The sequence below is a fragment of the Podarcis melisellensis genome (genome assembly GCF_964234715.1).
Source record: "Podarcis melisellensis genome assembly, chromosome: 3".
NCBI lineage: Eukaryota > Metazoa > Chordata > Lepidosauria > Squamata > Lacertidae > Podarcis > Podarcis melisellensis.
Window position 1 is genome coordinate 36,756,993 of NC_138530.1, and position 21,306 is coordinate 36,778,298.

The following is a 21,306-nucleotide window of genomic DNA, read 5'->3' on the forward strand; positions in this document are numbered from 1 at the left end:
TATGGTAAACATACATCCTTTCCCTTATTTTTTTAAATGCAACATTTGTGTCAGCCCGTAGTTTTGCAGTCATCCATGTTTCTGGTTAGAGCAGAGTTTAAAAGGGTTGGACCCAGGTATTGCGGCAAAAGCTTTCCAGAAAGTGACCTGACACTTTCTATGTGACCTATCAAATACAAAGAAGTTGCACATTTACCTTGCTTTACTCAAGTAGAAAATGCCATAAATAACTCCTGCATCTGTGACTTGCAGAACCTTGTGAAAACCTCCAAGGAGATTATACCAGATGACTTTTTACTATAGGGAAATCTGTACTCCACTTTTCAGAGCAGCTTTAAATTGAGTTTTGGGAAGGTGTTGCCCAGAACAACATCAGAAAGGACAGCCAAGGGTCTTGATAAATTACAATTCTTTGGGGCTCCAAGGGGTACTTGATTTGCTGTTGATAAGTGGGGGGGAAACCTCTTAGGATACTTAAAATCTGACATTTGTAGCAGTAGCAGATAGATGTGTTTAAGTTCATTTCTTACAGAGACAATTGGAAACAGAAACAGAGGAGCCCCCTGAGCTCACTAAATGCTATTGCACCTGGTTTAGAAGCCAAGACTTATGAGCCACGGAGCACATTACTTCAAGCTGGGGGCTGGGGGGAACCATTTAGAGATCTGAAATCTGTATATCAGAAATGAAGTCAGAACATTTTTCCTTTATGGCCAGGTGATGTTTGCCTGGCAGCAGTAATAATTCAGTGCTCTACAAAAACAAGTAGAGACTGCAACAAAATGTTCAGGGTTCCAGCCAGCCATGCCCTGTTCCAGGATACTGCATTCCAAGCACACGTCTCCCATGCAACAATCTTGCTTGTTCCTCAGTGGGTTGTTTTGGTGGTTCTTTCCTCCCCCCCTTATTTTTTAAAGTGTGAACTTCAGTGAACATTGGGGAGTCCCCTAAGCTTGCATATTTCTCCTTGTGTGTTTTAGAAATATAATGCTTCACACTCGGGAGAATCCTGTTTGCATGATAATATCTCAGTACTTATCTCAGTAAGAAATATATACTGTTCCCATTTCCTAAAGTCCATAGCAAGTCAGCTCATATTCACTCTCACAAGCGTCTCCTACAACGTACTGAGCAATTCTAACAGGAGGGAGGGGATTCCTTGGGGAAGGACTGGACTCCATTGGTAGAGCATCCCATCTGCCTTGCATGCAGAAGGTCCCTTGTGTCTCAAGGTAGGGATGGGGAAGAACCCTGCCTGAAACCCTGGAGGGCCACTGCCAGTCGGTGTGGACAATACTGAGCTGGGTGTTCCAATGATCTCTGTATAAGGCTGTTACCTATCCAGTGCCAGACCCAAAGCCCCAAATGTTCATGGCAGCCTGGCTGGAAGGTAAGAAGAGTCTGTGCTTTTGGATTTTTTTTGTCTGGGGGTCCCCACCCACCCTCCCATTGATTCCAATGGGTGGGAAATTACCAGGCCAGCTCCAGAACTGGCATAGTTTAGGGCCATTTTGGGGCAGCAGGATATCTGAAAAAGGGAAGTCTTAGAAACCTGTGGATTTATGTCCTCTTCTAATATGTTCCTAACATCCATCTAATTCAGTAGCATCTACATCAACTTGCAGCAGTCCTCCGGGATGTCAGACAAGGGGGCTTTTCTATCTCCCCTACCAGGCACCCATCCTGTGAAGATTCCCTGCATCTTTTCCAGTGTTCAACATTAAAGAGCAGTTCCTTTGCATGACGAGCCTAAACCTCAGAGCATAGTGACAGGTTCCCTGGTTGGCTGTTTCACAACTTTGCATAACCACATCTGATATAGTTTGGTTAGATTCCAGAGGGGGGTTGGATATTACTTCTGCCTGTCAGGCTGCTTTTATATATTAAAGGTGAACCACAAGTATACCAGCTGCAATTGGCTTCCCGTGGAGTAAGCATCCTACTTACTGCTTGTTTCTTTGACTGAAGTGAACAGGTGCTTGAATGCAATGACAATCAGCCACTTGACTTGCAAACCCTGGCGGCGTAGTCAATGATTTCTTCTGCCCTAGGACTCTGAGAGGTGAATTCTGAACAAACTCTGCATTAGGATTAATAATAAATGTCTCATCCTACCTGGTCACTTAATGATTATTACAGTATTTAAACTCTGTGTCCTCGCAGTGCTGTGAACAAAATCCTTTTTTTTTTCTTTTTTACTAACCAGAAGAGAGAAATCATTATTGATCTCAGAATGAATAAGAACTCTCTCCACACACACCCCAATAAATATGTGACTCTTGGCTTTAGATTAGGTTGTTTGGTTCTATATTTACTGGAAATTAAAAAACACACACACAGTTTGTATCACCAAACCAACTTCAAAGCAAACTCAGAGGATCCAAATGACAAATGAATAGCATTTACCTACAAGTATTTATAACTGGCAAGCATTCTGGTATCTGACAAGTTCTTCCAGGGTTAGAATGAAATGTTTCTTGTTGACTATCAAAGGTATGCACAATACTTTTGCTGGGCCAAGTACTGTTAGCGTTTGATCTCCAGTAAGCACATCTGAAAGTAGTGGCAGAGAGTGTGGGGGCAGTTCCTGAGAAGGAAATCTCCCCAATCAAATATATTGCAATATCAACCATTATCCTGTTTATGTTGACTGTGATGAATAGCTCACTTAAGCCACCGTTTCTTTAACTTCATTTTATTTAATTCCATTGTCTTTAATGCTGCAAAAATTTGCTTAAAAAGAAGCATGTTGGTGTAAGTGGTTTGTCTTTTTCAGAGAAAAAAAACGATTAACAATTTGTATTATGGGAACGATTTATATCCATTCAACAGTTTCTGATAGGCAGTCTGATTCACAAAAAAGTCAAAATAGGGTACCTGGATTTGTGCCAGTTTAGTTCCACTGATCTTCCCAATGTGTGGGCTCCTAAATCTAAATATAACATAATTCTTTTGTTAACTAGGCTAATATGTTCCACTAACAATAAAAAAGTAAGTGGAAAGCTGGGGAAATCAAAACGCAAAACTAGATTTTTCTTTTTGGCAAGAGAAAAATTTAATATAGTTGACAAAAGTCAGAATACCAAAGCATAACTGTACAAGGTAGAATTGTTGGAAATTATAAAGCAAATGAGACTTTCCGGGGGAAGAGAATAGTTAATAATGGAAAAAAAGTCAATTTGTGTGCCCCTTTAATAATAAAGTTTAAATGATTGATATATCTTATTTTGGTGTATTTGTCAAAATTAAAGGATCAGGCTTTATTTGACATCACACAGGAGGGCTACTCCTCTCAGTATCCAGTGATCTGGAGAGACAGTTGTCCTTAGGTAGATTGCAGTAATGTAGGTCAAATCGGTTCTCCTTGGCTTCTTGTAGATGGGGCAAACATAGAGTTTAGGGTCTCTTGGGCCAGTTGTATTAATCGCAAATATATGCACAACAGGAAGCACAGTGAAAAGAATCTTCGCCGTTGATTCAGTGAGTTTATTATTACGTCTATCCCATCCAGCTCCATCCAAGTACAATCCATAAATATATACCCCTTCCTGTGTGAAAAGAATTTGATGTTTATTATGCATAGAAAAGTGTCTGCTTTTAAAATTACAACATGACTGTTTGACTTAACCTATTCAATATAAGATGTGGCATAATTAGCAAAGTTTGAAATCATAATAAAAAATTGATCCACAAAGTTCCTGAAATTGCACTAAATGGGAATGAAAAATGTTAAGATATTGAGCTCACCAAAAAGACAAAATAACTAACTGTTTTAAGGCACAACAGCAGGTAGGTCTTACAGCAGAAGTCCTGGACCGCTATGTGGAAGGGCAAACAGCTCCTCACTTTTTTCTTTTTTCTTTTTAAACCCTCTATGGTCTTCTGCAAGTCTTATCTGGTATAGGGGAGGGAATTTTTTCCAACTCCAAATAACAGATTAAATATAGCTACTGTGCCTCCATGGTCTGAAGGCAACATGAGGCCACCACCTTGTTGATGCCAAACAGCTCTGGGTCTGGATAGTGCCCGAACCACCTGTATGCTGCCTTGGATTCCATGGTGAGGGGAAGACAATATATAATTTTTAAAGAGAATAAATAAATAAAACACTTGAGGGTGATAATCAATATAACAATTATGGAATAATACACCTAGAAAAGAAAATGCACTCAGGGCAATGTTTCTTCACCTTTTAACCTATCAGGTGTATCGGGATTCTATAATATGATCAATATCAAAGAGTTATATCAGGTTGGCCAACATGGTGCTCACCAGATGCTTTGGAGGAAAACTTCCATCCATTTCAGCCAATGTAACCAATGGTCTGGGAGTTGTAGTACAAAACATGGTGGCTACCCTTGCTTTTCTTACAGGCACAAGCAATAGTGTAGTAAAATGTAAGGATCACAATGAATAGTTTTACCACTTCATTACCATATAACACAGTCGTGTATTTCATAAGAATAGGTGACCAGGAATTCCACTGTGAGTTCATGAAATTCCATGCAAGTGGGTACAGAATAATCTAAACCCCCATTTCACCAAACCCATTTGGTTTCAGTGCTAGTCAAGGAAGAAGAAAAGTCTATTTCTCCATAACCATTGCAGAAATGCAGCAGGCTGGTTGGTGGAGGGAGGATAAATTACTCTGTTCTTATAGCAGATGGCATTTTAAAAACCTAGCCTCTTAAGAGGCTAAAAGTCTAGGTTTCCATGCTTGCTATGGAAAAGGCTGCTTCTAGGCTCTTATCAAGCCAGAAGAGAGAGGGGGGGGGAGGGAGGGAGGGAGATTAGCAATCCTGTTTGTCATCCTGTTTGTGCGGGGACTTCCACTTGCACAGTGCTTCTGGGTTTCCCCAAACCCTTCAGAGCAGACTGTTGAGGAGGAGAGGGAGAGAACTTCCAGTGCACAAGTGGAAGTCCTTGAGCAAGCTGAATTATTTCATTGGATGCAACTCCTATGAGTAAGTTCTGAAATTAATGCCAAAATATAAATACATCACACATACAGGAGGGGCTGTTGTGATTTCTTCTCTAGCTTGTTTCAGCACTTCATTGTGGATAGTTACTGTATCCAAAGCCCATCCTTTATGTGCTCGAGTCACTTCCTGCCTCATAGCTGTTAGGAAACCTTCAAAGTGGATGAAAAAACAAGGCAAGTTAAATACAACATTTTCTGTTCTCTGTCTTCAGGCTGCAGTGCTTTATGGTTAAAGCATTCATGGTGTAAAAAAGCACACTAAAACTCTCAGCAGCAAATTACCAACAAAAGATATGGCATAAATAAGAAGAAATGAGAAAAGCAAGAACAGTGGAACTATAGGCTACAACTATTGTTATTTATTAGTGAATTAATAGTAACAACATCTAGTGGCTACAGCAAATATTAAGGATTTGAAAAACCAGAAACTGTAATCAAAAGAAGCCGCGTATTGGCCTTACTGGGACTGGAAAGTATTATGGGCTTTGGAGGCCAAGAAGCACTGCTGCATTTTATATCTAAAGAACCAAAATGCTTTCGAAATTTAAATCATTTGTTGCCAAACAAATATTCTCTGAAGGTTTTATCTGTTCTTTGAAGCTAATCAGTTTTGTTTAGAAATTACACAGTGGCATTCATCAGTCTACCTCGGTACAAGATAGTCATTAAACCACAGAAAATGGCAAATTGTTTTATTTTACTGTTCTTTCTTCCCAGTCTTACACCTTTACTTATTTCTTTCCCCCTTACTTTTCTGAAAATGTCTAACAGTTCAATCCTATAAATGTCTGGTAAAAAGATAAGTCCCATTAACTTCCTTCCTGGTAAGTGGCTATAGAATTGTAGTCTAAATGCCCCTTGGTAAATAGAAACTGGTTGCCAAGATAGTATGGGAAAATAAATAGGCATGCAACCAACCATGCAAGCCCATGATGAAATGTTGTCTTGCTAATAGGGTATATGCCAAAAATGGAGAAATACTTGACAAGAATGTATGCATGTTGATTTTCATCCATCTGAGAGACTACATTACTTGCTAGAATGTACAATAAATTCTATTTTGGTTCCAGAAAATTATATACTACAGTGGAGGTCATACAGGGGAAATGTTTACAATATGCAATTTTGGAAGAACTTGCATCTATGTCCTATGGGACACCACAGTCTTTTGGATAATATAATAATTGGAAATGCTACTTTTGCATCAAATTGACAGAAGCTATGAGCAGTTATTATACTTTACATACATATTATTACATACATATTAGAAATGTAAATTTTCTTTGTAGAATTGAAAAAAGCCTCTGAATGTATTTGATCCGTTCCCCCACCCTCTGAGAATCTCACTACAACAGAGTACGGTAAATTAAACTGTAGCTAAATGAAGGATAATATACAGTTAATTTCACCCTTCTAATTCTTACCCTGAGGATTAAAGAATCCAGTCATCCAAAATACAGGAGGCCTCCCTTCAAATATCCAGATGCGAAACTGATTGTTTCTCTCTAGAAGTTCAGTAAACCAGAAGCCAAGTGTGGAAGAATCCCAAGATACACGTTTCCAAAGTTTAGGAATCCGAGCATCATACATGTTATCAAGCGCATCTCTTAAATTCTGAAGAAATTAATAACAAAAAATTAGTGGCCCTGATATGAGATGCATTAGTTTTAAAATGAGTAGTCTTACATAATGACGGACTAGGTTACCTCACTCATAATAATAGTTCCTTCTATGGCGAGCTTAAGGTCACTTAGACTGGTTCGAACTATTTTGATAACCTTTTGCATTCGGTCAATTTCTTGACGAAGAAAAATATTCATAGAATTAAGATGTCCCATTTTTATTAAGCGGGCTTTCACCTAAATAGGAAGTTAAGAGAAAGTAATCCAGTCAATAAAGCATTTAGAGTAACAGTAGGAAAATAATTATATTTTGCACCGTTTCTGTTTATGATTTGTGGGGTTTTGCATTCCCCACAGCTCTCATACGAATGAGAGACCAGTCTCCTGTTACAGTACGGCATCCACAACAAGTGGTGTGAGCTGACACAGCCCCACTGATGGCTTCTGCTTTGATAGTACTTTGATGACTGGGTCCAGCTTCTGGTCCACCACCACCAGCTGGGCATTTCAACAATTACTGAGAAGCAGCAGAATCTCTATAGAAAAAATCTCCATAGAAAAAAACCCTGAGACATATCTATTGGGCATAATAGGGAGTGATATCCCACAGAAAAGAATTTTTTTATATGCCACAGTTGCCGCCAAAATAGTTCTAGCCAGCAAATGGAAAGACACGACAGTACCCTCTAAAGAAGAATGGATTTATAAACTAAGTGAATACATAGAGTTGGCAAAATTAACAGCAATTATAAGATCTCAAACAAATCAAAATTTAAAATCAGAATGAAAATGCTTCAAAGAATACATGGAAAAATGCTGCTCTTAAAAGAATATGTTAATATGCATAGATTGAATGTGTAAAGTGGATGTGTGAATATAAATATAGGGTTAGCAAGTATAGCTTAAGTATGTAAGTATGTAAAGTAAAGGTGAAAATTAAATCAGAATTTGTTGTAAGAGATGAAGATGAAGATTTTTAGAAATGCAATGAAATAATTACCGGTAAATTAAAAATTAAGGAAGCCGAGCCGTGGTGGAGGGAGGTCACGGGGGTGGGTAAGGTGTCTTGTTTTAGTTTGTATAGGTAGCATATGTGTTTCTATGTGTATTTGTGGTATCTGTATGTCTTTGTTCATGTATCCCCCCCCCCTCAATAAAATATAAAAAAAATAAAATTTAAAAAACAATTATTGAGAAGCAGGTTGTGTATGTTACTTGCAGATTAACGTCCACATGGAAAGTATGCAGATGCATTTTACTGAGTGGTACCTGTGGTTCACCTCTCCCAGTATGCACTGCCTTGATATGACTCTCCAAGGGCCGAGACAGAGGTCCTCCTAAACTGCTACTTGCAGTTTCTTTTACCAAAATGCCAGGGATTGGACCTGGGCTTTTCTTCATGCAGAGCATGTGCCCTAACACTGAGCTGTGACCTCTCGCTGTGTACATTACAGAGAGATGCATAAGACTCAAACGTGGCTTAAGCTCACAAAGTTTCCCCTTTGGATAGCACACTGGAAGTGCAAAAAAGGTACATTACACGAATCCATGGTTAGGCAAACTAAGGCCCACGGACCGGATCCCGCCCAATCGCCTTCTAAATCCAGCCCATGGATGGTCCAGGAATCAGCATGTTTTTACGAGTAGAATGTGTCCTTTTATTTAAAATGCATCTCTGGGTTATTTGTGTTCGTTCATTTTTTTCGCCTTCAAAATATAGTCCAGCCCCCCACAAGGTTTGAGGGACAGTGGACCGGCCTCCTACTGAAAAAGTTTGCTGACCCCTGCTGACTAATCACTTACACAGATCACTTATCTATCCCATGCCCATGCTTGTTAAAAAATTCTGAAGTCAGTGTCACTTAGAACCAATTTGAAATTGCAGCGTAGATACTGCTCTGCTAGCAAAAAGTTATCTTTTAAAAATTAATGCTTCATCCTGAAGGCTCGAAGCAGATTACTGAACTTTTAAAAACGGTGGGAAAACAGCCATAAAAATAAAATTTATAAAATGCTGTGACAAAAACAGTTTTGTCAGAAAATACCGCCAGTCAAAGCCAGCCTGCTCACCTGCAAGAAAAAGACATCCAAACTGGAAACCAATGGCACAGATGGTACCAGATAATTAGTTGCAGAAGGAGGAGTTCTTGGAAGATGAAAATTAAGGAGGGGCGGGGGTGAGAAAAACTAAGAGAGTAGATAGTGAATAAGGGACAGAGACAAAGTGTACAGGAAGAGGAGTGGTCCAGTACAAAGATGTAAAGTAACCATAGGAAAATACCAACTCAGACAGCACACACACAAAAGCAACATACATGTAGTGTAGAGCCAAGTGGGTTGAGGCACCAGCAGCTTTGGGTCCATTGGGTCAAAGCCCCTTAGATCCACCTAGGGACTGACCCCGTGGGGAAAAATACAAGAGGCACACACCCCTGGCACAACCTGTGCCCTGACTGGTGAGCCAACAGGGCGTGTGATGCGGCAGCAGATCTGCCACATGGCACTCTCCCCCACTTACGATTGCTCTACCCCAACATTTTAAAAAAGAGCAATGTTTTGTCACATTAGCTTTGAACTCTCCAGTGTTTATAAGAGACAAAACCTCCTCCTCCGCCCCTCACCATTACCCCATGATGAGTCAAGTTCAGAAAACACTTCTATATAGTCACCATTTACTTCAATGGAGACTGCCCAGGGAGCAGTGCTTCAGGGATTGCACCCTAAATCAGTAGACTTTATGATCATCTGAGCTCTGATATATAAAGGGAATGACTATCTAGTTAGTGGAGAGAATACAATTATTGCATTCTTACATTTTATGTAAGATTCGTAGGCTATTCATTGCGGACAATGAGTATACCCATTAAATTCTGAGAAATAATTACTGTGCCTCTGAAGTTGTGGTATCCCATATACTTAAGAAACAAATCCTTTATGGGTTTTTTAAGGAAGGAGAAATTACAACTTTAATATCATCATTACTCTTTCGTATTTCTTCTGGATTAATCTTGTAACTTGTTTTTTGCATTGCCCTTGAAGAACCCATTGGATTTTTCAATAAGTGGCACAGATGGGCCAATGTTTGCAGCATCTTGACTATAAAAAGAGAAAATTATTCACTAATATGTACAGTTGTTTGAAGTTACTATAATCTGGGGATACACGTGACCTTTGATGTGATATATATAGAATCAAGGGAGCAATTCTCATTGGAAATTGATTAGCTAATAATTTTTCCTTAAGGTACAGCCATTAGATACACATCCAGTCAAATTCCTCTTCTAGCATCATAAAGGGACCTTTATGTTCCCTTTATGTAACCTTAGAGGATTCCCAATAACAGAATACCTAGGCGTAAGCTGAAACAGGTATGTGTATTTTACAAACAAACCTCTTACCCCAATTTTAGTTATTGAACTGGGGGGTGCAAAACAGAAGAAAAGGTTTGTTCAGAGTAAAAGCATTGTCCTCACTCTAATTTGGCTTCATGATATCATCATGCAGCCAAATCTGGCAGGCCACGTGATGACATAACTGTTCCCTTAATGGCTAGACTCACCTTAGAAAGATGCCCCCTTTTTAAAGAAAAATGGCACCCAAACTACAAACTGGGGAATACAGCAACTGAGAGCAGGACAGGTTCCCTTTTACTTCTAGTGTGTAAAAGCTCAGCACAGCTGTAAGAATATTATCACAGCTCTATATATCTTACTTTTTAACAGAAGAGGTCTTTCAGGATCATGGCTGAAGCACAAAATTCATTAGTTGCTTTGACTGAAATCTTTGGGAATCAGCCAGCAGCTGCTGCCTGTTAAAAGAGTAGTCCCTTGGAACTACTGTTCCGCCTAAGATGTTGCAAGATTCAGGAATCTATCATAGTACCTACTCACACTCAAGTCACAAGCAATACTCAAAGCAATTTATTTTAACTTAAATCTTAAGTTCTAATCTAATGGAAACGTTTCAGAACTTCAAAGCTGAGGTTATGAGTGTCTATCCCCTAAACTAGATAGGGGTGCGTGTGGGTGTATGCTCCGATTCAGGATGTAGCTGCCAGAGTGATCACTTCAGCTGGCACTTGAACTGTCAAGAACTCACAAATGCTTCTCTACTGACCAAGAAAAAGAGGAAAAGGCCAGGTCCTGTTGTTTATACCAGGTCCAATAAACTCATAGGCTTAATACATTGCAGGAGTCAATGATGCTCAGCCCTGTCCTCCTCTGAGAGTAGGGCTTCAAGGAAAACCCCACAATCCCAGGCAGCTAATTAGGACGGACCCCAGCCTGGTTCTATCCCTGGAGAACAACACCATGTTTAATTCCAAATCCTTCATCAGGTATCCATTGATTTGTCTGATGAACTCTAGGCAACTATTTGTTGTGGGGGTTTTTTTAGCTTAAATATATATTTTGGGATGTTATCAAGTGTTCTAACCATTGGGCACTGGGTCTGCTGAAACATAAACAGATCTAGATCTAATAACCTGATTACTGTGACATTAAACCAGTCTGCCAAGGGACGCGGGTGGCGCTGTGGGTTAAACCAGAGAACTTAGGACTTGCTGATCAGAAGGTCGGCGCTTCGATCCCCGCGACAGGGTGAGCTCCCATTGCTCGGTCCCTGCTCCTGCCCACCTAGCAGTTCGAAAGCACTCAGTGCAAGTAGATAAATAGGTACTGCTCCGGTGGGAAGGTAAACGGAGTTTCCGTGCGCTGCTCTGGTTCACCAAAAGCGGCTTAGTCATGCTGGCCACATGACCTGGAAGCTGTATGCCAGTTCCCTCGGCCAATAAAGCGAGATGAGCGCCGCAACCCCAGAGTCGGCCACGACTGGACCTAATGGTCAGGGGTCCCCTTTACCTTAAACCAGTCTGCCAGCTGGTGTGTAATGGGAAACTATGATTTGTTTAAACTAGGACTAGAAGAGCTTGTGAAAGAGGAGGAGTATGTGGACACTGTTCTCAGCTTACTAAAGCCAGCATTATCGCGACAAGATCATTATGTCTAAACTGGCCCATTATGTCTTATTAAAGTACAACCTTTACATGATAGAAAATCCCAGAAAATATCTACCTTTTTTCTTTCTGTCTAGAAAAGGCAGATGTTTTTCCTGGATTTTCTATCATGTAAAGGTTATACTTTAAGAAGTTCCACACTTAGCAGTTTGTCCTAGGTATGGCTTATATCAACTCACAAGCTACCCATTCCTCTTAAAAGTCCTTTGTTCCGGTTTGGCAGAGCTCTGCCTTTCCATCATGGCCTTATGCTTGTGGTTTGCAACTTACCTTTCCCTTAGTGTCAACAGCTGCTAGGATGTTTAGTGCACCCACTGCGCGCATGTGTGCTTGGTATTGTTCACAACCACAGATGCCGATTTCTAGACCACCCAGAAGCTGCATCAGTCTCAAGAGCCCTGCCTCCAAAAAATTAGTATTCCCATGTCTGCAATTCTCTTGTAGAATTTAAAATCAGTCACCTCATGTGCTATGTAATCAGGAGGCAGCTTCTCAAGCATATCTTCAGCTAATCGATACACGATAGCTTCTCGAGTTTCCCCTACTCCACCTCCACTTTCCTTTGGCTGAATATTGGTAATGGTGTTCAGGACATCAGATGCTGTGCTACTTTGATACCTAAGAGGAATTTTCAATAATATGCAGCAGAATATTAGTTTCGTTGCTAGGAAATGGACACATGAAATTTGCACTTTGCAGTTCTTTGTTAAGAGTATTTTACTTTTGCAACTATTTTTGATAACAGATTTCTTTTCTTTCAATATCTGCAGTAAGAGAACCTGTTTTTTCTTCTTGCGTAAACTTCCTCAATTTGAGCATAAAAGAAGAGGGAAGGGAAGGCATTGTGACTCCAAAGGCTCATACTACAATGTCTGAGTACAACTAGGAATAGCTGTTCTCTGGCAATCCACAATACTCTACTCTACTCTACTCTACTCTACTCTACTCTACTCTACTCTACAATGCTAAAAAGACTCAGTTTTATTTACAAGGAAAAGAACCAATGAATTTCACGTACATTTCAGAAAGGCAAAGAAACAATGCCAAGCTGCCTCTTGCAGGGATCTTTCAGGAAATTCATCCCTGAAAGCTTATGTGCATTCCTAGGGCAGCAACACACCAACTAAAATGCCACTTTGCAGCTTCTTCGGGGAGAAAATGCCAAAACTATTTGATGGGTAGTTTAAATGAGATGCCAATGGTGAGTGATAATCCCAGCCTATAAAGCAATATACAAACAAATACATCTGCTGCATTGATAGCTTCATTAGCATTTCGAGTGATATAGTGGCACCTCCACATGTTCGGAGCTCAAGAGAGCAGTGCTTGACATGCTATTACACAGACAACTTATACTTCTTAGCCCTGAGTTGTGGGTTCAAGCCCTAGATTGGGCTAAAGATTCCTGCATGGCACGGGTTTGGACTAGATGATCCTTGTGCTCCCTTCTAACTCTGATTCTATGATTCAAGCTCTTTTACACCTCAGGGCTGCTTCTCACATTACTTTTGAAAGACATGGATATAATTACAGGAGGCATGCTTACACCTGAATAATAATGAAATGTCAAAACGATAATACGTGTTGTAATATAACACAAAATGTCAAAGCCATAGCTCTTTAGGCATGAATCTTCAGATATGGGCACTCCACCTGAGAATTCACTTCTGCCTTTCTGAGGTAACTTAAGGACTAGACTCTGTCCTCTACAGTAAAACTTTTGAAACCCAAAAGTAAATATCACCTTTAATAACCAAGTGTTCAAAACTTGTTAATAATGCCATTGAAATGTTTGACCAGATTTTAACAATCGCAGAAATGCTAAGTGTGAGCGTATTGGCCAAAAGCATAATTCACGACTGAATCATAGGAATAACAGAAAAAACTAATAAAATATTATGATGACTAATTACATCCTGTAGCAGATGTGCAGTATTTGAAGCAGAAAATAACAAACAACCTGCCAGGTATTTAAGGATGAAAAGTGACTAAATAAAAGATAACATTCAAAATGCAGTTATCAGGCAAGATTGAAATTCCATCATTAAATTCAAAGAACTTCATGAGAACTAACGAAATAATATCATTTTTTGCAATCTGTTTGATCCAAGTTCATCTTGTGTAAATGTCAACTAAATTATTTAGTACAATTGAGTGGGAACAAGTGTGCTAGAAGTGTTAGAGCATATGGGAAAGCTCTCTGTTCATAGGATAATCACATATTGAAAATTGTTAAAAGTAACGTTTAACCTGGAAAGTGTTACGTTGGGGTAATATCCAGTTATGATGTTCCACTTGTACAACCAACTTCCACTTTTGCAAATGGGATTTCCCCTTAATTCCCTTCCACAGACCAGCATGATGCTGGATTGTTCCCTTAATCTTGAAAAAATCCAGAAAGGCTCTCTTAAATATTCTGGTATATGTAAATACTGTAGATTTCCAGTATACTTCTTTACTTAGAATATATTTTTTAAAGTGATTAAAGAAAACTTGAAGAATTTCCATCTTTGCTAAAAACCCACTTACGTAATGTCTGCATTAGGATGAAGACCAAATACTTCTGGGCTGTCCATTGATGGGAGAGTTGAAATATATTCATGATACTGATCCAGAGTTTTGCACACTGGTATTTTATAACCAGTGTAAAAACAGAATGTATTCTCAAACATCTTCTCACTGAACCAGACCTGAACAAAAATTGGGGGGGGGGTGGAGTTGAAATTTAAGTTTGTTAAGAATTAAGAGCTGGATTGTTGAGAATGGGGTACACAAGGACAGAAAGCAGAAGCCATCAAATGTTGGCAAAGTGCTCCTGTCCTGATCCAGAGGAGCTCACAGAGTGAAGAATGTGGGTTGTTGTGTGCCCAGGCGCAGTCCCCCACCTCCCGGGAGCCAGCCCTCAATTAAACAAAACAAAACCCAGACAATATATTTTGGGATAAAAAATTGGCCATAACTTTATTGAATTCTGGATGTGGGAAACCTTGGCTTAGGTATCCCTCTCCGCCCCATGTTGGGGTCTGAGGCATGGCAGGGTCAGTCAGGAATATGGGAACACTGCAAAGTGTGTGTTTACACAGCTGGCCCCCTTTCCACATTGCAGAGAGGAGTTCTCAGGGCACTTGTGGACAGAGACTCCCCTCAATACCCCTTTAATGGGGGCCCTGATATTGCTGCCGCAGAAGGGGTGAGTCACCAAGCCACCCCTTTGTTGATTGTTGGACGAAAGGATTCTGCCCAAGGCCTAAAACCACCAAAGTTGTGACAATTGCTACAGGGAAGGCAAAGCCTGCAGAGCAGGGGAAATTATTCCCCGGCTCTGAAAGACAGCAACCATCATCCGACCATAGCAACGCCATGAACCTGGAAGGAGAAAGCTTAGCCTGTAACGAAGGAAGCAATTAGAGTGAGGGCTGGGCGAGTGATGCTCCAAGGGCCGACTGCATGGCCAGCATCGGCTCCTGCCCCTTTTAAGCAACAGTAGCGAACTAGAGTGAAGCCTTAACAGGCGCGATCCACTCCTGAGGCTCCTCCCCCTTGGTTGCTGCCGATTGGCTGGTTTGAACTGGCCCCTTCGGTGGGGAAAAACAGTGTTGCTGTGCCAACCACTGGTGTGGTGTGGCCCGGGGACGATGGCAGGCCCCACACCAGGCTGCAAACCCCACCCACTGCCAGGAACCGGTGAGCAGGCATTTCAGTACCATGGAGAGTCCCAAGTGAGCAAATTGCTCCTACAAGGGTTGGGTGCAAACTGAGACTTTTTGAGCCTCTGTCACCATCTTCTTTTGGAGAACTAGTGTCTCTTAAAGGGCCACCCTTTTGGCATCAAATCAGGCACCTCTCCTTTATTGCATGGCCTTTTACCTCGTGTTCTCCATACACACTTATATTGGTGAAGTGCTGTGAAAGCCACATGGTTCCTCAGGCCCAGAGGGTCCTGCACCAGTTGTATGGGTTCTAATGCTGCGGCATCTAGTTTCAACGAGGTCCTGCCTGCCACCCTCAGGTTCATTTGCCCTCTGGTTACCAGCATTAGACCCAAAAAGCCAGGAATCTGCTCTGGCTCCTTTGCTGGTCACTGCTGGACTCTGAGGTCATGACAGCACAATCCTACTGATGTACACCAACCAACATCCCAAAACCTACTCATTAAATGCATAGGATATTAGCTTGTTATATGAATAACCGAAAGCCTACTGCTTTAAAAACAAAACATATCAATGGCTTTAATACATTGATTTTATAAGAAATACAAAATCATAAATTTGAAAGGCCTTTCTTTCCAGATGATTGACTATATGCCATGAGGGTCCTATTACATTGCCAGTACATTTTTAACAACATTCTATAGTTTATTTCAATTGAAAGTGAATCATTGTTCATTTGGAAGCCTTTTTTGCTTATTGTTAAGAATCTTTCATCACATTTCCTTACCCTTGCAAAGCAATTAAGAAGACGCTTATCATAATCATCGGTGACCCTGCCTCCATACTGTACTTCTCCTATCATGTATCGGACTGTGCTCCAGGATATTCCCTAGAGACAAAAACAAGCAACCCGTAACTCTGACTTTTGACCCAAGGATAACAACTGAAAACCTCAAATATAACTAAGGTTCTGCAGAAAACAAATAAAAATAAAGACCATCTTGCGATTTTGACTTAAGATTGTGAAAATCTGTTTTTAGCTCTGATCATCCCACATAACTGAAAATCAATAGGGAAGAGGCAATTTGCCACATTTCTCATATTCCATTCAAAAGCCTCATTTGTCAACATGGCTGTAAACTATTAACTGCATGCACTACAAATGCATTGTGTCCCACCGTGAATGCATTGCTACCCAAAAGTACAGACTGCAGCCGCTTGTTCTTTTATAAGCAATAATAACTGTGGGTATGATCCCATTCCTTTATGGATGCAGCTATGCACACAAAGCAATTGACATTTCCCTCTCTCCCTGGCTGCTGCAGGTATATGACATGTGCACATCACACTGCATGGACCATTACTTCCAACAGGAGGCCCAAGTGTACTTCCCATATAGTCATCTAGCGATCCCTCTCCTCTGCCCGGGGTCTTGGTCTGCAAACTACACTGAGTGTGAGACCCTGGGAAGAGAGGGAGGAATGAATTTCTATATGGGAGCTACACACATGCCTCCTGGTTCTCAGTAATAGTTGCCAAGTTACAATGCATGCTAAGGTGCATGTCATTGCAGGTGGGAAAGGGGTTAAAAGAAGGCTCAGCTGAAGGCAGTCCAGTTCATCACCCACAGAAATCCATCACCCACAGGAAGATGGATGAAGCCCAATGTTTCAAACTTAGAATGCTGTTCATAACTGAGGCAGAGGAAAATGTAAGTGCACTATTAATTAAAGATCATGTAATGACTGCTAGTATTAGTAAAGCATATCCACATTTGTTTGCTGCTTCATAATCCGCTATATGACCAAGGCCGTTCCTCTTCACTTTAAACTTCTGCTAAGAAAGGCTTCACACTTTCAAGAGAAGCTATGTTGCAAATGGTTTGCAGGATCTCTCTGGGCCACACAAGCACTTATTTGAGAGACTGGGGGCTGAGTGAATGGGTGGGTGGGTAATCTGAGTCACTGAAAAAACTGGGGCTCTACTGCTTGTCTCTTTTTTGAGGTTAAGATAAACTGACCATAATCATCCTCAGCATATACAAAGTAGAAACAACATTGCAGTATAGGGACACTCACTTTTTTAATGTCACATTCGTCCAAATGATTCTGTATAAACTGAACACTGGCTGTGAAGTCTGCTGAGTTGAATTCATAAGGAATATTCCAGCCCAAAGGGCCAAATTTGCGTCTTTCCTGAAATAAGACAATAGAAACCAAGGAGTGTGATTTCAGTATTTATTAATGTTGTTTGTTTCGCTTATTATTGCTTTTTGTTTAACAACTTCTATTGCTGACAATTCAGGGCAATACCATTTTCTGATCAAATATATTATAATTGACAGAATATTGATTGAAAATGGACAAATGTTTCTCGATATGAATTATGCACGTACTGCAGCTCACGATACACCAGGAAATCATTGGAAGAATCTCACAATACAATGTACTCTTAACAACCCAGAATGTAATACAGTGACTGTTACCAATCGCATTTAGACACAGCATGGTCATTTTGAGTCATCTTAATTGGCAATTTCCATTCAAAAAATACAGGAAATACAGGAGATACAGGATAATTCTTCAGGTATTGCCGTGGTTTGTCAAATACACACACACACACACACACACACACATATATATATATATATATATATATATATATATATATATATATGCAGGTTTTGGTGTCCTCGGGTGTCTTCCCGTGTAAAAGTTGGGGTGTCTAGGCGACGTTTCGACGAGGTCTCACTCGTCATCTTCAGGCTGGTGCTTTCGGCTTCTTGTTACTGGAACAGAGCAGGATCTCAGTGTTTGAGTTCCTATAAATACTGTTGAGGGGGTGTGGTGTATAGCCTCCAATGTTCTGGGCAGAGAGGAAGTTCCCAGGCTAGTGTGCCTTTTCTTCTTTTGTTCCTTAATTACTTGAGGGATATCTTGAGTGATTTCTTGAGTGATATCCTGAGTACCACTTAGGTGGGTCATTAGGTGTGGATTAGTTGCTAAAGTCTTTGTGTCTTGACCTCTTGAACTTTGTGAAGAGTTTTTCTGAGAAGATGGCTGTACTGCACTTAGTTGTGCTCTGGCTTGGCTTCGTGTATAGGGGCGAGCTGTGGTTTTGTGGCCTGTGTCAGCCAGATCTGTGTAGGGATTGCAGGGGGGTGCAGCATCCGGAGGTGCCACCATGGTTTGGCTACTGGATGGTGTCTGTAATTTATCTGTGGAGAGGGTCTGGGTTTGGGTCTGGTGTGGTTGATTGGTGATGGCGTTCTGTGTGCCTCTGGATCTGGTGTCAGTTTTTGTGGGGAGGGCTAATTTCCAGATGTCTGGCAAGCGGGATGTGTCGTCACGCTTGTTCATGTTGTGAGGGTGTTTCTCTATCTCGATGGCTTCCATGATTATTCTCTTGTGGTGATGTTCCATGTTAAAGAGCAATTTGGAATCTGCAAAATTAATTTCGTGTCCTGTTTCTACGAATCTACGAAAGCAAATATATATATATATATATATATAGTTACCCTCTGAGGCCAAAAATGAAACATTTGAAGCAGAAGGATGGGTGTGCAGCATCAGGCCTTTATTGTGCATTATAAATATTGAGTTCACATACAGCAATAGGTTATTCTTCAGGCATCCCAGTGGAAAGATCCTGTTAGGCATAAATGAAAGGAAAGTATGTTTGTAATACCTGAACAGTGGAGTGTAGGAAAGCCACGGTGTAAAGAAGGGGTTTCCACATGGGCATGTTGCTGACATCAAGCAAGTCCTGATTTATACCAGAAAATGTTCTTTTCAAACCTGCTCGCATACCTTGTGGTGGTTCATTTGTGAATTTTATAGAAGTCTGACGTATATAAAAAGAAAAAAAAAGATTTATTTCATTTAACCTCAAAAGCAGCATGCCTAAAAATCACACCGTTTTCAAAGCTAAAGTTCAGACATAAACAAAAGTCAAACACAACTTTGGTTCTAGTGTGTAGTCTTAAAAATGAGAGACATGTGACTGAACAGCTTCCCACTGGATGAAACACACATGCTTCCTGTATCCACACCTCCTTCCTTATTCCATTGTTTATCTGATTCCATTAGGTATGAATTTACAACACCCCCCAAAAAAAACCCTAAGATCCTTGTTACTAGTCCAGTATAACAATGAGCTATAAGCTACTAAAAATGTTTCTAGATTCAGGTAGGTAGCCATGTTGGTCTGACGCAGTCGAAATATATAAAAATGTCCAGTAAGAAAAAGTGTGCATGCACACAAAAGCTTATACTAAGAACAAACTTAGTTGGTCTCTAAGGTGCTACTGGACATTTTTTAATTTTTTTTATTATTCTTATATACAGTGGTGCCCCGCAAGACGAAATTAATTCGTTCCGCAATTTTTGTCGTCTAGCGAATTTTTCGTCTTGCGAAGCACGAAATCCCATAGGAATGCATTGAAAATCAATTAATGCGTTCCTATGGTCAAAAAAAGTCTAAACAAAGCCAAATTTGGTACAACAACAGTTTATTAACTGCTCTTTAAAGTCACACATACTGTAAAGAGCAGTTCAAAAACTGAAGGGAAAATAAATTAACTTTATAAACAAAACATGTCTTTGTTTTTAGACGTCGCGAGACGTTTTCGTCTTGCGAAGCAAGCCCATAGGGGAAATTCGTCTTGCGAGGCAAATCGAAAACGGAAAAACCTTTCGTCTAGCGAGTTTTTTGTCTTGCGAGGCATTCGTCTTGCGAGGTACCACTGTTGTCAGGGTTTCTGGGAGAGAGGAGGAGATGACAGAGGAGACGGAGAGCGAGTGGGAGGAGGGGCAGAAGGATGAGGAAGAAGATGACGGAATTCTGAGGGAATCCACGAGTCTGAGCAGCGAGTCAGAGGATTCTCAAAAGGGGGTTACCTTAATCAAGCAAAAGGGAGGAGAAGGGAGAAGCGGAGAGGAGCCCAGTGGAAGACAGACGCAGCAAGAGGCGTCTCAGCCGGAACGGAGTAAAGGGGGTGGAGTCGTCAGCCTCTCGGAGGGAGCAGGATTAGGAGAGAACAGAGAAAGGGGGTTGGAGCAAGGTGTTCAGCCGGAAAGGGTGGAGAGCAGAACAAGGGGTGGTGTAGCGGTCGAAAGAAAGGTCAGCAGCAACGTACGCGCGCCAAGTTCAAACGTAGAGGCGCGCGGAAGTGGAGAGAGCTCAGGGGAGGAGCCCGGCCCTAAAGCCAGAAGGAGGGGGGAAGAGGCGGCAGAGGATTCAGCCTCAGGCGAGTCACGGAGAGAGGGAACCCAGGGGGGCAGGAAGACCCTGCGGAAAAGAAAGGAGAGGAAGAGGTGGTCTAGATCCAGGCTATTAAGTTGGTGTGGAAGAGGGGAGGAGTCAGAGGGGACTTCAGCGGTCTAACGTGACAGACGTACGGCCACGATGCTGAACTGTACGAGAAGCAGAAATCTTCAATAAACTTTTCCTGTAAATAAACTGCAACGGAGTGAGGTCTCTTGTGAGCTGGGACCCGTCCTGGGTGGCCGTGACAGTAAGTCCCCTCTCAGAAAGCAAAAAATTTTTTTTGCGAAGCTCACGAACGGGAGCAGCCATGAGCGCTGAGGAGCAGCTGGTTGCACTGCGGGATCAGGTTACCGCTCTCACATCGGCAGTCATTGCTTCGCAGAAGAAGAATGACGACTTGGAGAAGACGTGCCAGGATTTGCAGGCAAGGTGGGAACACGCGGACAGGGCGGGGGCCCCAGGTTCCAGAGCGGAGGGCATTGCGCTTGGACGGAGGGGGGGTGCCCTGGTTCCGCATTTTAATGGCAACTTGCAAGACTATCCCAATTTCAGAGCGGACGTCGTATATGCACTGCATTTACTCCGTCACGATTTTAAAGATGAGGAGGAGAAAGTGGGGTTCATTGTTTCGCACCTGCATGGGGAGGCCAGGGCTTGGCTACGCAATCTGTGGCGCGAAGATGGACCGGCCCGTCGCAATTCAACTGCGTTCATCAAAGCGATGGATTCTTGTTTTCAATCCTCTGTGGATGTGGACATTGCGCGCCGTCA

The 21,306-nt window shown here is 41.4% G+C and overlaps 1 protein-coding gene across 1 annotated transcript in view; it reads right to left on the reverse strand.

Annotated features, from left to right (window-relative positions):
* Positions 1–3,030: 3,030 nt before the first annotated feature.
* The window catches only part of DNAH8 (dynein axonemal heavy chain 8), a 153,177-nt gene continuing 134,901 nt past the window's right edge, over positions 3,031–21,306 (reverse strand). Inside the window, exons 85-93 of the mRNA XM_081903566.1 lie at positions 18,955–19,110; positions 17,346–17,462; positions 16,055–16,156; positions 14,147–14,307; positions 12,079–12,235; positions 6,688–6,840; positions 6,406–6,595; positions 5,010–5,131; positions 3,031–3,548 (exon numbers count right to left, since the gene is read on the reverse strand). Coding sequence (XP_081759692.1) covers positions 3,261–3,548; positions 5,010–5,131; positions 6,406–6,595; positions 6,688–6,840; positions 12,079–12,235; positions 14,147–14,307; positions 16,055–16,156; positions 17,346–17,462; positions 18,955–19,110 — 1,446 coding nt within the window. The 3' untranslated portion in view covers positions 3,031–3,260. The remainder of the gene's footprint in view (positions 3,549–5,009; positions 5,132–6,405; positions 6,596–6,687; positions 6,841–12,078; positions 12,236–14,146; positions 14,308–16,054; positions 16,157–17,345; positions 17,463–18,954; positions 19,111–21,306) is intronic.